Source organism: Cydia pomonella, chromosome 3, assembly GCF_033807575.1.
Source record: "Cydia pomonella isolate Wapato2018A chromosome 3, ilCydPomo1, whole genome shotgun sequence".
NCBI lineage: Eukaryota > Metazoa > Arthropoda > Insecta > Lepidoptera > Tortricidae > Cydia > Cydia pomonella.
In genome coordinates, this window is record NC_084705.1 from 26797994 (window position 1) to 26813609 (window position 15616).

A 15616-nucleotide genomic window follows, 5' to 3' on the forward strand; every position below is an offset into this window, starting at 1 on the left:
TCTCTCAGCTCAGCTGCGGCGGTAGAACGGTCGCATTTTTATCACCGGTTAACATGCCTGTCACGATCGAACAAGTATGTAATTGCAAAAGTAACAGACCTGGTGACAGGCAATAAAAATGGAACCATGCCGTCACCGGGTTTCGCCGACACAAGTACAATAATTGCCTTACAGTCTGCGAATGCTACGCACTCATACGAATTAATCATTATTAAATTAGTATTATTATAAGTATAAGAGCCGGTGTTTCTAATCATAATCAGATCTGTGAAAATAAAGCCCCAAAAACAAACATCAATATCTCTCGATATCTTTGATCGGATTGGCAACTAACGCCTGAAGAAGCGCAAATACCTACCTATTGTAATATTTGCTACCGTGAATCATCGCCAAGTGGAATAATGCCAACTACTGATATGAGGAGAAGGATTGCTAGCTTTGAAAAATTTACTTTTTACTTTGGCTACATGTAGTCAGACAAACCTCGGACGATACCTACAATAAATTTCACTGTTTGCGCATTATTTCATATACTGAAAACATACGATTTGGCGATGTGCATTTGTCAAAATAATACAAATGTACCTGGCACGTGACTGTTAAACTGTTAGTGTTACGCAAAAGTATTAGTTTAATTTAGCTATTACATATTAAAGTATAATTTGTTTCTATTGCAGTCCGAAATTTGTCTGACTGTAAGTAATCGGATCAATGGGTACACGCAGTGACATCACCTATTAGGGTGTAAAGAATAAAGATTGTGTAGTGATAATGGACCTTAAAATGTAGTCTATTGGGTAAAAAGGTTGGACTCGCTATTTGGCTGTTATATGGATAATTTGATATCTGGCTAATAAAACGATATCCATTTTTATCTTTGGCTGATGTTGGCTCCCACCTAAACAGAAAAGCTACATCTATGTAAACGCGTATTAAAACATATTTATAACCGGGTATTTCGCGAATTTATTCTGTTACCTTTATTTCTGATGTTTTGACGCAGGTTTCACTGGTCGTGGTCGCTAACTCGCTACTGACAATAATTAACATATGTGTAGAGTGGTTTGAAATTGTGATGTCAACCCCAAACTTTTTCATAGACTTTTCGTCGGGAAATTACACATATAAATCTCTGTTTTGACATTTTGCTGGGCCATCAGTTATCCGCTACAAGTGAAACTTTCAACGAAACATTAAAATAAAGGTAACAAAATAAATACACGATAAACCCGGTTGGGTGTAAATATTTTGTAATATGTGTTCAAAACGCGAAAGTTTTAAATGTTAACGGCTGAAATAAATATTGCACAAGACATGTGTCTAATGATGTATCATTGTAAGGGTTCCGTACCCAAAGGGTCAAACGGGACCCTATTACTGAGACTCCGCTGTCCGTCCGTCCGTCTGTCACCAGGCTGTACACGGTCATGGCGCGGACAGAAGACCAGCGGTAGCCCAGCCAGGCTAGCACCATGCTGAGTGCTGGGACAATTTTGTGGCTTATATGTTATGTTAATTGTTGCTTTCTTTTTTTTCAACGTATCATTCAATTAAATATAAATTCAGTTAAATTTAAAATAGATGTCAAAGGAAACAATTATGGGTCGTCCATACAATGTCAAATAAAAATTAAAGAATCACAAAAGTAATTAAGAAAATGTCATTTTTAAGATACTATTTAATAAAAAATAAATTACATCATTACAAATTCAATTCCATGTTATTTAAACGACTCCTGGTTGTACTAAGTGGTACCTTTTTTGGTTTTTACTATTAGGTCAACATTTACCAAGAGACCGGCAATCCAAACTCCTTTCGGTTCACTGAACGAATGGAACACGTTGTAAGGCAGGCACACCGATACTGAATGGAAAAGTTGAATGGAATGGCTCATTCTCGATGGATTGCTGTACTCAAATCCAGCGGCGCTTTTATTTTCGGGCGTCTTGGTAACTACATACTTACGTTCAGTCTGTATAAAACACAACGGGCGTATGTAATGTTGGTTGCGTTTATGAACTCAAAAATTAATCATTAAAACAAGCTTTCATTTCGGGGAAGATATCCATAGTAACCTAAAGATACATTACAAAACCAATTCAATCAAAATAAATTAAATAATGTTAAGTAGTGTAGGTGTGAGAATGTATATTCTCAACAACACATAGTACATATTATAATAACTACCCAATTAAAAGAGATACAATTATTAGATTAATATAAATGACATCGACACGAGAAGAAGAACTTTTTATAATGGAGATGTAGCGCGTGAGATTATTATCAAAGAGAATAAAAATAAAAGGTTATGATTCTCACACAAAAAATGGCGTTAAGACGCAAATCAAAAGATGGTCTCATGCGGCAAAGGGTAAAGTCGTATGGTTACATAACTGGAAACATTTTTCGAAGCACTTGTTATGACAACTCGAGTTTGAATTCCAGCAGAGACAGATACACTATTCAGTCTATGCAGACCTACCCACGTCTACATAAAAAAAAACCTAGAAAAATCGGCATTGAGCTTATCGGGCTATGCTAAATTTGAACTTTAAAGCCTAATTATTTGCGAAGGAGATAGCCTTCGGAGATAAATTATGGGGCGAAAAGTATCATGTCTTATTGCAGGGAAAATATCATTATGCAAAAAATGGCCATGGCCATTTTTTGCATGGTTATTAGACACAAACTAAAATAATACGTACTTATCTAAATATGCAACCTAAAAACTTACACATAATAAACATGGAACATGAAAAACGAGGGAACAGACAAAACCTTATATTGCTATGAAGATCTTTGTCGCCAACAGCCCCACTACCACAAACACAACGCTATCTGAAGGGATGATTAGCCATATTATCTTATTTCCCAAAACATTATAAGACCTCCTCCATTACTATAATTTGAACTTTACAGTTACGACGAAATTGCATTACGATCTTTAATTTTGAAGTTAGTGTCATCTAGCATCGAGTTATAATATTATACAGAGGTATTGTTATCTATGATAGAGCGCGCTAATAGCATCATATATTATTTACATACGATGAAAATGAACAAAGATCTTCACTCTATGCAGCTGCATTGTTAATTTCATGTGTCAGATGGAAAATTAATTATGTCAGATAAATTACCGATTGTCGGACAAACGTTTGTATATTCGAGAATACATTAGACTGATCTCTTGATTTCCGGCGGGCGCCTGGCTGACCGCCAAGTGGCCGCAGGGTGAGGATATAGAATGGCTGAGCGATTAGCGGAACGGTAGAAAGAGTGATAAGTAAGTGAAATTAAAAACAACCAATAATCATACATTACTGTAGCATTTCCGCACCTGGACGAAATCGTCGAGTCGAGTCAATGTATGATTACTGGTTAATAATACAAAAAAAAATGCTTGTTTATAAGTATAAACAAGCATTTTTTTTTAATAAGGCACCGTTTCCAACGGCAAAATCAAATTTGTAAAGTTTCCGGGTTATGTCCCAGAATGTTACAATGGTGGTGTTACATGATTACACTAAAAATTCAACCTAAGTATATACGTCCTACTGCTGGGCACAGACCTCCTCTCATGCGCGAGAGGACTTGAGCAATCCCCACGCTAGCCCAATGCGAATTGGGGACTTCACATACACCTTTGAATTTCTTCGCAGATGTATGCAAGTTCCTATATTTATTTATTGATTGTATCTCCTTGGATTTCACGGGCCTCTAAATCCCGGTCTTTTGATAGGCTTGCGTGGGGATATAGATACAATACGTAGAAGCCCCTTGGAGAGTTTTAATGTCATGTAAAATACCTGCTGGAACCCGTTCAAAGGCGCAACAATAGACACCCATGAACCGGCCGCAGCAGGCGTTGGGACTATTGTAGAAAAAGTGAACAGTATAACGGTCTATGGATTGAAGTTTGGGAGGACAATGAGACTGGGTTATTGCAAAGACGTCCGGACACCTGCCATAACAATGTTTTCACTAGTTATCGAGACAGGCGGAGACTCGCTGCCCACTAGATGGGCCTCTGAAACTGCCGTCCTGAAGACGACCAGGAGCAACACCGGTGTGAGCGGCTCAGGGGTGTCGAGAGGTGTACGCCGCTTTCCACTCAGTGGCTGATAACAGCCACTGTGTCAACTCGCGTCTTATACAAGTTTTCACTTCCACCCCTGGAGCATTTAGCTCTAACGACTCCTCTCTGGACGGCCAGTCGGCAAGCCAGAGCTGAGAGTCCTGCGGGTCCCCTTGGGGTTCACTCCGATCGACGAAGACACGCCGGAGACGGGGACCCTGACCGACTCTCGGGAGTACTCGGGTCCGTGGGGTTACTCACCATCAGCTCGCCACAAACTGCCCTGCGGATTATTTATTTATTATTATATTACAATAATAAATCTTCTGCTTTACTGTGAATGGTCTATTCAATTCTGGGTATACATACGAGTATATTCGTTACTTACAACAATCAGTCAGTTTTTAAACCAACGGACATTAACAAACCTCACATTTTGAACCGCTTTCTATCTTAATTGTGAAGTATATTCTATGGAATCCATTGTCTTAACCCCCCGAACTGTCGGACGCTTACACATTTATTGTATCACTCTTAATGAAATGTAATTTCGTTTGAATTTATTTTGTTTTTAGTCAAGCTGTTTAGTCCTTCTATTTCTATCTTCTGTTTTCAGCTCTCAATCCTAGTCAAAACCGTAGGACGCTAAGAAACCAGCCTCTTTCATTTGAATGTGAAACTTCGCTGGAACTTCTATAATTCCGTGCCAATCGGTTCTGCTGTTCACAGCTCAATCCTGCTGTCCTGACCCGTCGCGCAGAATGCTAAGAATCCACCTAAGTAGTTTCTATTCACTGTGCAACTTAGCTGGAATCTCTCCTGTTTCTCGAAAAGCTGTTTTGCCTTACTTAGACTATAGATGCTGTTTGAAGCTTTCAGTCCTAACTACTCCTAACGTTTGGACTGATTTTGAACAAACTGGCTGATTTACAATTTCACTATGCACCTTGATTGAAACGTAGCTTCAAGCGATTTGCCCTAAAACGACTATATCCGCTATCTACAGCTCTCAGCCTAACCCGATCCGTCGGACGCTAACAAACTGCCCCATTTACAATTCACACTGATTGAAATGTAGGTACTTGTCACTGGAAATTCTCTTGTTCGAGCGAGTTGGTCCATAACTCTTGAATCAGGTGAGGTGAGCTCGCCGTCCTTGTCGATTCTAATACATGTGCAAATGTTAGAAAAGGACGACATGTTTGCTTCACCTCTGCCTTGCAGATAATACCTCTGAAGTGACATTTAATTTAACTCTGCGAATAGGAAGCGTGTGTAAATTGTAGAGGGCAGGACAGGAGTCCCCAGTTAATTGACTCAAAGTGTGAATGTTAATAATTTTCAGATTTTGACACAAAATTATATAATACACCTTTCGGGTTTAGATTGCACCAGCATTACTGCTGTAATGTTGCGTCGCATTAATGCATAAATAATGCTGACGACTGCAATACTGCGGAAAACGTCAAATTTAGTATAAATGTCTTGATAAAATGAACTTTTTGATGTTTCCTGCAGTAATGCAAGTCCAAAATCAATATTGCTGCCCGGAGATTTGACATTTGCGACAGTAATACAGTCAGAGTAATGTCGCGCCAGCCTGAATCTGAACTACCGTTCAGATTCAGGCTACACTGACCGTTCCTTATGCTTGCGGGCGTGGGCTGTTTATGCTGCACTTGCTTATTAGCCAATAAGCGTGATGTGTCAATGTCAACTTTCAGTGCTCGTTCTCAACCACAAGGTGGCAGACCTGCCAGTGGTTTTCAATTGGTTGATTTATAGATAGAACATAATATTGGCCTGTTACTTATTTATCTATATTTGTTACTTGCAGGTGAACGGGATTGTGCTTCACGGTCGATGTCATCTCAACGCGTCCGCCATCATCAAGGGACTCGTTGGGCCAGTCTTCAAGATCATACTTCTAAGGTACCTACCTTCATACCTACATATATAGAAATTTAAGATTTGGAGTATTTTGACAACAACTAATCTTGCATGGCTCTTATTTAGTCAGTTGATTGTGTACTAAGACAATAAAATTAAAATATTTACTAAAGAAATAATGTAAGAAATTACCGTTTTGAGAGATTTTTATACTCACGATTAAAAAAAAACGTCGATGATAACGATCGATGTTAAATAATAATAAAAAAATATTCAACTCACCTCCCCACTAGGCAATGGTTGTCATGTGGAGGAGAGATACACGTCGGGAATAATATTTTTAATTATAAAAGACATGTATTTTTTTTGGCCAAAATCAACACTTATTTACCTTTACTTACTTTGTCTTTTTTACCTTACCTTTATTCTGGTACCAATCCTACTCGGTTACATGCTCACAAGCGTATATTATTTATTTTATTTATTTAAAGCTTTATTGCAGATCAAATATGTATATCTATATAGATAAATAAATATATATATATGCAGGTGCTCGTGCTTGAGGTTTACTAATCTAATAATTCCTAATAGGCCTGTTCTAACAGGCCTATTATATTTAGACGATCTTCTTAATATCACTACTTAGATGCAGATTGAACTAACAATGCACAAAACACAATACATATTCTATTGCGAAATTCGGCAAACGTCTATTCTCAACCCAGCTTATTATAAGTACGAATAAATGGATGACGTCACTACACATAAAGGGAGCATTAAACGGTGGAAGGGTCGTTTTAATGGGACCCATGAGAAAAGGTGTTCACTAGAAGAGACATCTACGACACCTTGCCCACCGAGGTTTCGTACGAATGTAACTTATTTTTTATAATTTTTTTACAAATTTATAGTTTTCAATTTTTTCCCTGTACTTGTAGTACAAGACCATATTACTTGCCAAATTAATATCTTCTTGCATATTTTTCATAGTTCTAGGTCAACGAAAAGTACCTACTCTATAAATATTGATTCCCTTGAGTGTCGAAATATAAGTTTTTTGCGGCATAAACGGCTGTATCTTTTTTTACGTTAACTTAGAAGTTTGAGTTACCTCTATGGGTTCCTGAGATAAAGGATCTTGACAGACAGACAGACAACAAAGAGTGATCCTATAAGGGTTTAGTTTTTTCATTATGATGTACGGAACCCTAAAAATTGGTTTCATCATTTTTATGATGGTTTCGCCAATGTCTAAAGTGTGCTCATATAGTATGACATTGTTCGGTAGTTACCTTGAGGGATAGCTGGACTTTACAAATAAATACGATGGATTGACGGGTGTTGACTACCTATAAAGTATTAAACGCGTTTCATTATTATTTTTTCATTAGCTGCACACTTCTACGTTAGTTGACTGCATTAAAAGCTATCAATATTACATTTTAAACAGCATTAATGAGCAAAACACAAAAAAAGTATTCTTGAGACGACTTCGCTATTTTAAAGTTAAGCCGGAAAATCCCACCTACATACCTGCAATTATAAATTATCATTTATTTCGACCATCTGGGATCATACAACAAACATAATACATTACAAAATAGTACATTACGATACAAGTGCGAAAAATAGGAAATTCGAAACGAGTGGCGATAAATTAAAACACGACCGAAAGGAGTGTTTTAAATCGACACGAGTTGCGAATTACCTATTCGCACATGTATCGTACAACGTTTTACAGTACATATGGCCCTTTAAATGTTCGACACAGTAACGTAATATGCTACTTCTCGCACTAGTGCTATAAAGTAGCCCCATATGTACTGTAAAATTAATTATTAATTAATTATGGAGGGTAGAGATAAGGAGAACAATCTCTTATGGAAGAACTGTTGCTAAAGTATCCAGCTGACAGCTGCAAATAAAAGTTCCAAATCTGTCCGGTGGCACTAGAGTAGCACAAGGATATGACATGAACATAAACGTTGTTGACGGAGTGAATTGCGCTTTGTTTTTTTTTTATCAAAGTCAAAAAAAATTTTCGCGATATATTGTGGCGTTAACATTAACGTTTTTTCATGGTCACTTTTCATACACATAGAATATCAATTTTTGTATATATATTTCGACAACTACCTCAATCGGCCCATAAAGGAGACATTACGCCACATCCTTTACCATAGATCCACGTACACACAAGCTCCTCTCAAAGCTTTGTCGCCGGCTCGTTAGTGCAATAAAAGGCTATTTGGAGATACCTTGACGGGTCCGATTAATCGTATTTTTAGAAAACCTTTTTGTCATATTATATACCTAAACTTCTTTTATGCATGGGTAATGAGGACGCATACTTCGTTCCATAGCATGTTGACAAGATAAGGCTGAGAAAAATACAAAAAACGAGAAACGCAGACATCCGCATGAAGACTAAATTGACAGATGCCCTTGAATTTAGTTTAAAACAGAAGTGGAACTGGGCCGGGCACTTGTCAAGATACGAAGACAGGAGATGGACTTACCAAATAACTAAATGGCCGGGCCCAACAGGCAAAAGAAAATGGGGAAGACAAAAGAAAAGATGGGCCGATGATATAATAACCACAGCAGGAAAATGTTGGATGCATATGGCAAAGGACAGAGGAAGGTGGAAAGGAATGGAGGAGGCTTTTACCCTCAGAGGGGCCACATAACAAAGATGGAAGAAATAGTTGTAAATTAGAAATACATTGCCAAACTTGTTAAGTGGAAAAAAAGCTTTAATAATAATAATAATAATGAGGACGCATTATTTAAATAGTAGATTGTTAACCAAGGGTGCAAAGTTAACCATATCACCTGAGATATTTTCAATAGTTCGAGGGTGAGATGGATACTTTTATCTGAGTCACACACTCTTCTTTTTATTTCGACTATGAGGTAGGTCAAATACAAGAAATGTATGTTGTCTGGAATTGGCACCATTTACATTTGATCGGAAAAAAAATCTAAAACCATAGACAATCCGATTTTAAATTAGGATGTCTCTGAAACGGCCTTAATATACACGCAACTTGAAAAAAGTGAAAGTGAATGAAGGAATGTAATGTAATGGAACATTTTCTTTTCACACTGCACCCACCTTAGCAAATTTCTGTTCGGCCCAGTGGTTGACTGGTAGAGAATGCCTCAAAGCATTAAGTCCGCCTATTGTACGTTATTATTGTATTTGTGCAATAAAGTTTAAAATAATAAAGTAAAAATATTTTTTTAAACATTCATCGTATTTATATTGATTTGTTTACACATTGAAATGTATTTCATACGTGTAAATATTAAATACAAGCAGGGCAATTTTTTGATAATGAAATGCAATTATAATTTACGATGTAGTATAATACTTTTGTGGCTTTCCGATACTTTGGTTAGGACTTCCTAGTTCCATTGAGTACTTCTACTTTTTTAATTTCCTTTACTTTTCTGGTTCGAATTCATATTTATTTATATTATATATTGAATATTTATTTATTTTATTTATGTTATATATGTATGCATTATTTTATGGTTATTTTTCTATCTATGTATATTTGTATCAATGTGTATTCAAAACGTGCATTTCTTTAATTTCAGTGATTGTACACTTTTGTCTGTGTTTGTCATTCATTCATCGTTACTTCTGTTCTACTCATTTCCTCAAAGGTTAACTGGAAGAGATCCCATACAGGGATAAGTTCGCCTTTGTTGTATTAAATTTACTCTGTAACTGTGTTTTTCGTGTTTTTATTTCTATGTACAATAAAGTATATACATACATACATACTTGGTCTGAAAATGCGGAAGCTACTTAATATGAGAGCTTTTAATTTAACTGAATAATATGGCATATAAGGCAGTACCTCGAAGTACAAATAAAAAAGAAATACTTTCCACCCTAGGGTGGGAAATGCAATTTTCCACACGGCTATCAGCCTACGAAAGGTGAACTTTCCTAATTGGAGAGATGAAAAGGAATTTTCTTTCTTATAGAAAAACACCTCTCCACAATGCAAAAACCATAAAAAGTTAAAGACAGTAAAATAAATAAAGACGAAATTAAATATTAATAATTACTACAAATTTAACTATGTATAAATATCGTTAACTTAAAAATACTTCCAAAAAATAAGCTAAATTTGGCCCTCTTTAAGTTAAAATATATATATTTTTTTACATGTTCATACGTGCCCCAACTTGAGTACCCACGTCGCCATACTAGATGATCTAGTTGTAGGTATAGAAAAGTGGATACTTATGTTAGAGCTCCGACTGTACCCTCGACTTCTTTGTAATTTATTTTTGTTTAACTTTTTACGAGAAAAGAATGTTTTTTCTCCAACTTATTTCCTGACAGTGATCTGTTCTTAAACTTACCGAAGATAATTATTTTACCAAATTGATGGTTATTTAAAATACAGTAAATTATTGGTTTATTAAGGTATATTAGACTGATCGAGCAGATATTAAGTACTTCTACAAATAGGTTTTTTGGTGATTTTTGAAATACCCAGTCTTTCAAGTTAGTCCAATGCACTGTATAATATACCTATCAATAAATCTTATGTAATAATTATATTTTTAAACAGGCGGAAGTCGGCGCTAGAAGACGTCGCTGTAAAGCCGCTGACGCAGTTTCCGGTCGCCCTCGAAGAAGATGTAAGTCTAAATATACACTTTACACGTACACTTTTTCAGTTTCCTTACTTATTCACAATATGACAATTGTGAGAATTCACATTTTAACGTCCTGTGCCCGACACAACATCTTCTGGGGCCCGGTCACAGGTTATTCATACTTTTGTTAGTACAGTGTGCTACCTACCCTACAGGTCTAGAATGTACATTCTAGAGTACTCAGTACTTTAACCGGGCCTACCTGACTGTGACCTTGGTCCGAAATTATGAAGCATATTATGAAAGACAAATTTCGGGATGGGTTTTACATTATCATGATTTCTAAAGAAAGACAAAACTTGTGAATAGTGGTCTTCTTATTGCAAGAAAAAATATTTGACAAGGTTTCTAACTTAGGAAAGCGGAAGTAGTGTTCTAAAGTAAACGTCCCAGTGTTCGACAGCCAAAATACTATTTATAATGCCAGGAATTAACAAGCAACGGTTTAGGTTACATGAATATGATTATAGGAATTATATGTGGATGTGTGTCATTCTACTTTTTCATGACTATTAATCTAGCTATTTACGGAAAAAAGTATGATAGATATTGCATTTATGGATTTAAAACTGTACCTGAACCAAATAATTAGAATTTGTTGACCAAAATCCATATATTAATATTGATTATTGTAAAAAGATGGTAACGCATTGGTAAATGTTTTATATTCATACAAATTAGGAGACAATCAAGGACCACTGCGTTACTGTGAACGTACGAACGTACGTGCGAACAAAACTATCGGGATAGATAACCTAATAACTCCTCTTTCTCCATCACAAAACAGAAAATGGAAGTAATGTCCGAGTATTCCTAAATATGCAATTTACGAAAGTGTCAAAAACTTATGTACAATGTACAGTCGGCATCAAAAGTAGCTTCATAAGTATCTACCATTGTACACAACAGCTTAACAAAAAGTGATGTCTTTAATATAAAACAACTATTAAGACTGTAAAAGATATATTTTTGAACGCGAATTTTAGAAAATTATCTACATCTGGAAAAGTTATACGCTACTTTTGATGCTGACTGTACAACATGTAATTTATATGATAATGTCCTATAATAGTTTTAAAAAAACAATAAAGTAGAATGGACCATTTATTAATGTTTATGCTTTTGAGTATTCTCAATTTTTGACTCGTTGCACTAGGTACCTGCTGACTTTTGATATACTTAAGTTCTTCATTTCTCGCTACCCAAGATTTGTATGGAAGAGATCGCTTTTTGGCGATAAGACCGCCCGTTGTTACCTAATAATTAGGTATAATTTTCTTCTAAATTTCATGGTAATTTTACACGTAAAATGTATTGTTATTGAAGAAATAAAGAATATTTACTTAATTTTGGTAGCTCTGTACCTCATTAAAATTTAACAAATGCAACCGCATCACGAAACCAATTCACAATCAGTGTAAAATCCGCTCCTAGCAACCAATTACAACTGGTATTTTACAAAAAAAAAAAGATAAATTACACTTTATTATTTAAATATGTTTATTAGTGTACGCTGACCTTGTCGCGTCGGCTGTCTCGCTTGCACCCGCAGCGTATCGAATGCCACATAATCCGTATGATTTTCCTTTCGAACATTTACAAATAATAATAAACTCTAAGCCTATGCGGAGATGATTGAAAATCAATGGTTACAAAAAGTTTCAGTGTTTACGTTTTCTTATAATACCATAAAGACTTAAGCGGCAGTTGAGCTCCTATTCATTATAGACTTTGTCTGATTGTAATATAGTTAATAATCAAAAGGCGGCCTAGTAGGTTGTGGTAGTATGAGTGTAAAGTTTTTTTGTATAATGTTATCTTACATAGCAATGTCATATTGCAAACATACCGTTTGTAGTTTGAGGATGGTTTAGAGGCGATATAAACGCGTTGGTTTTTCACCATCATCGTGTGTTTAAAAATAAACTGTTAATTAAATTTAAAAGCGATAAGTGTGTTTTAAGTGAGTTCAGTTTTTAAAAGTTGTCGAGTGAGAGATTTCGTTGAAACGTGTAAAAGTCGCTGTTTACAGGGAAATAGTTTTAAATTTATTAAAGTTGTCCGACTCAGGTAAACGGAAGAAGTTACAATGTATACATAATTTTTATGCAGTAGACATTTTAGAAAGATTTTTTTTTCTTTCAGACCAAAACATCTACCAAGAATGACTTTTGCTTAAATAGAATGATAGAGTATTTTTTAATCAGTATAGCGTTTTCATTTATAATACTTAATTAAATAGGATATAACAGGAATTGTATACGAAATTTAGGCACTTTTGTCGACTAACCTCTCAGTCTCACTAAAATAATCTGAAGATTATTATTTTTAGATTAGGTAAGTTTTGTGATACCTAGGTAATAAAGTTTTTATTTTATTTGTCATCTCAAAAAAATTCTCAGGCAAAAATATCACTTCATAATCATGATGGTTATTCAAATAAATCGATAAACAGGTATCGTGGGAGTAAAACCTATTAGTACTTCGTAGTCTCGCCAAATATACGCCCAAAACAAATATTAAGTTTTGGACAAAAATATTAAGTATCGGTATCGCCGACTACCCTTTTTCAGACAGTCACTTTCTTGTACAGTCTTTGACTTAAATTTTTGAGCCATTAAGCTTTTTAAGTTTACCTACTTTACATCGGACACAAATTAGCTTGAACTCTTACAGTCTGTGACTACATAGACCTACAGCGTTCTAGCGAGCCCAAACTCAATGAAGTTGCGTTTTTTTACCGAGTTCCCATGGTGACGTTTGGTCTCCATCATCAGCTTGATGGTAACCTATAGATTTAAAATAAAAACGATTTCCTGAAAAATCGACCGACTATGACGACCTGTCTGGCCTAGTGGGTAACCCTGCCTATGAAGCCGATGGTCCCAGGTTCAAATCCGGGTGAGGGCATTTATTTTTGTGATGAACACAGATATTTGTTCCTGAGTCATGGATGTTTTCTATGTATATAATTATGTATTTATTTATATACAGTATGTATATCGTCGTCTAGTAACCATAGTACAGTCGCTTTCAGATATATCGGAACGGCCAAGACGCTTACAAATATCTGAATCTGTCTGTTGTCAAAGAGTTAGAGTGCGGGTTCAGATATAGGCTTGTGCACAAATCACGCGAGATTTTTTCGGCTTTTTTTTTACCCCTCCCTCCCCCTTGATGATATTTGGTGAGGTTCTTGGCGCTGGGAGATATTTACCGACACAACATGCAGACATTTAAAAAAATCATTAGAACGCTAAAATAGGATAATGCCACGGCAATCACGTTTTATCATTTTGTAGTCGGTCTCTTTCGCACTCGTGAAATTTTCATATACGTGATGGCTTCCCTTTTGCACACTTGACTTTTACCTTTAAGCGTAAGCGTTGCATAGTTGCATTGTCGCCGAATTAAATTTACTTAGATAATAGTGATTGTGGCCGGCAACACCTCCCACTTTGTCACTTGCCATAAGAACGCCTTGACAGATTATTCGTATAAAGATACAAGCAAATGTAGTCCTTATCGTAAGCGACAAAGTGGGACTGGGACGTTTTGCCGACTGCGGTCACATCACAATATAGTTTGACACAGAGACATCCCAAAGAGAGGGATGAATATAGTTTTCCTACTGTTACTGTCTAAATTGGTTTACCAGACTATACTTAATTATGCTAATTTTTAGCTCAATTGGAAACTAGTTACTTCAGGCGAAATGGCAGAGCAAACTTGATATTAATTATAATTTCAACTTAATTAACATGTGTGATTCCAGCTACTATTTATAGACTATCCACGTGAATATGTTTATTATAAACACAGTAAAATTAGTTAATCAGAATAATAACTTCCCGAAACCGTCTTAGGAAAATCATAGAGCAACAACGAGTCAAATTTATTCATTCATTTTTAATATTACAATGCACTTTTGAATCTCAAAATTCACCACTTGACAGTGACATATTCGCTAGCGTGTGCATTACTTACTTTATATAGAATATAAGTTACATACTATAGACGTTATCGAATCGAAGCTCGTGGTATAAGCCATAAAGAAAAGCTTGCCTAAAGAACCAAGGTATCACTTTTTCACTCTTCTTCTTCTTCACATTTAAGAGCTGTGCTCTTGTCGGTGGAGCAATCTCCAACTCGTCCGATCCTCTGCCAACTCCGTAACCTTCTGGTAAGACACGACCTGAACCTTTTCTTTTATTTGGTTGAAAATTGTTTTTTCTCGGTGTTCCTCTTTTTCTCTTTTACATATGTATTATTTATTATTAATTGGTAGTATTTATTGTGACTGATTTCAGAAAACATATTGTCAGAGTTACTTGTCACATAATCTTTATATTCAATGTTTAATAGGTAATTAAGTAAACACAAATAATACAAATTTTTATCAAACAAATAATGCAATCCGTGCACCGCTCTTAACCAACTGAGCCCTGAGCAACTGAGGTCGCGGGCTTAAATCCTACCGGAAGCTTAAATTCTTCATTTTTTCCCTTTAACATAAAAAAATAGTATTGCTCGCAGACATATCATATCGCAAACACAAATAACCTTTTAAAAGTTTGATGTTGTTCCATACCTATTAATAAATTTTAAAAATCGTCTTACCGCACTACTATGAAATTTGAATAATGAATACTTTTGTTTTCTTTCGGTCGATTTTAAAACAAAACAAATTTAATTATATTTCGTAATACCATTGATTCTGATTGCCAATTTTTCTTGTATGTATAGAGGATAAGATAATGTTAGGGTGCATTGTACTTGTGACGGTACTGATAATGATGTTTATACTGTGCAAGTGTGCACCCAATACACGTTATATAAAGTAGTCGTGTCACTGATATGTGGTGTCAAATGTCAAATGCCGTGGGAAGTAACTGACTAGATAAATTACGTTCATTAAATTCACTCTGATATCAAGTAAACCTGACTTGTTAAGCATCATTTTTC

General features: G+C 35.6%; 1 protein-coding gene across 2 annotated transcripts in view; it reads left to right on the forward strand.

Annotated features, from left to right (window-relative positions):
* LOC133516432 (uncharacterized) overlaps window positions 1-15616 on the forward strand; it is a 211959-nt gene that overhangs the window by 172405 nt on the left and 23938 nt on the right. For both annotated transcript variants that reach the window (XM_061849366.1, XM_061849367.1), the window contains 2 exons: window positions 5913-6007; window positions 10564-10633. In XM_061849366.1, the coding sequence (XP_061705350.1) occupies window positions 5913-6007; window positions 10564-10633 (165 nt within the window). The remainder of the gene's footprint in view (window positions 1-5912; window positions 6008-10563; window positions 10634-15616) is intronic.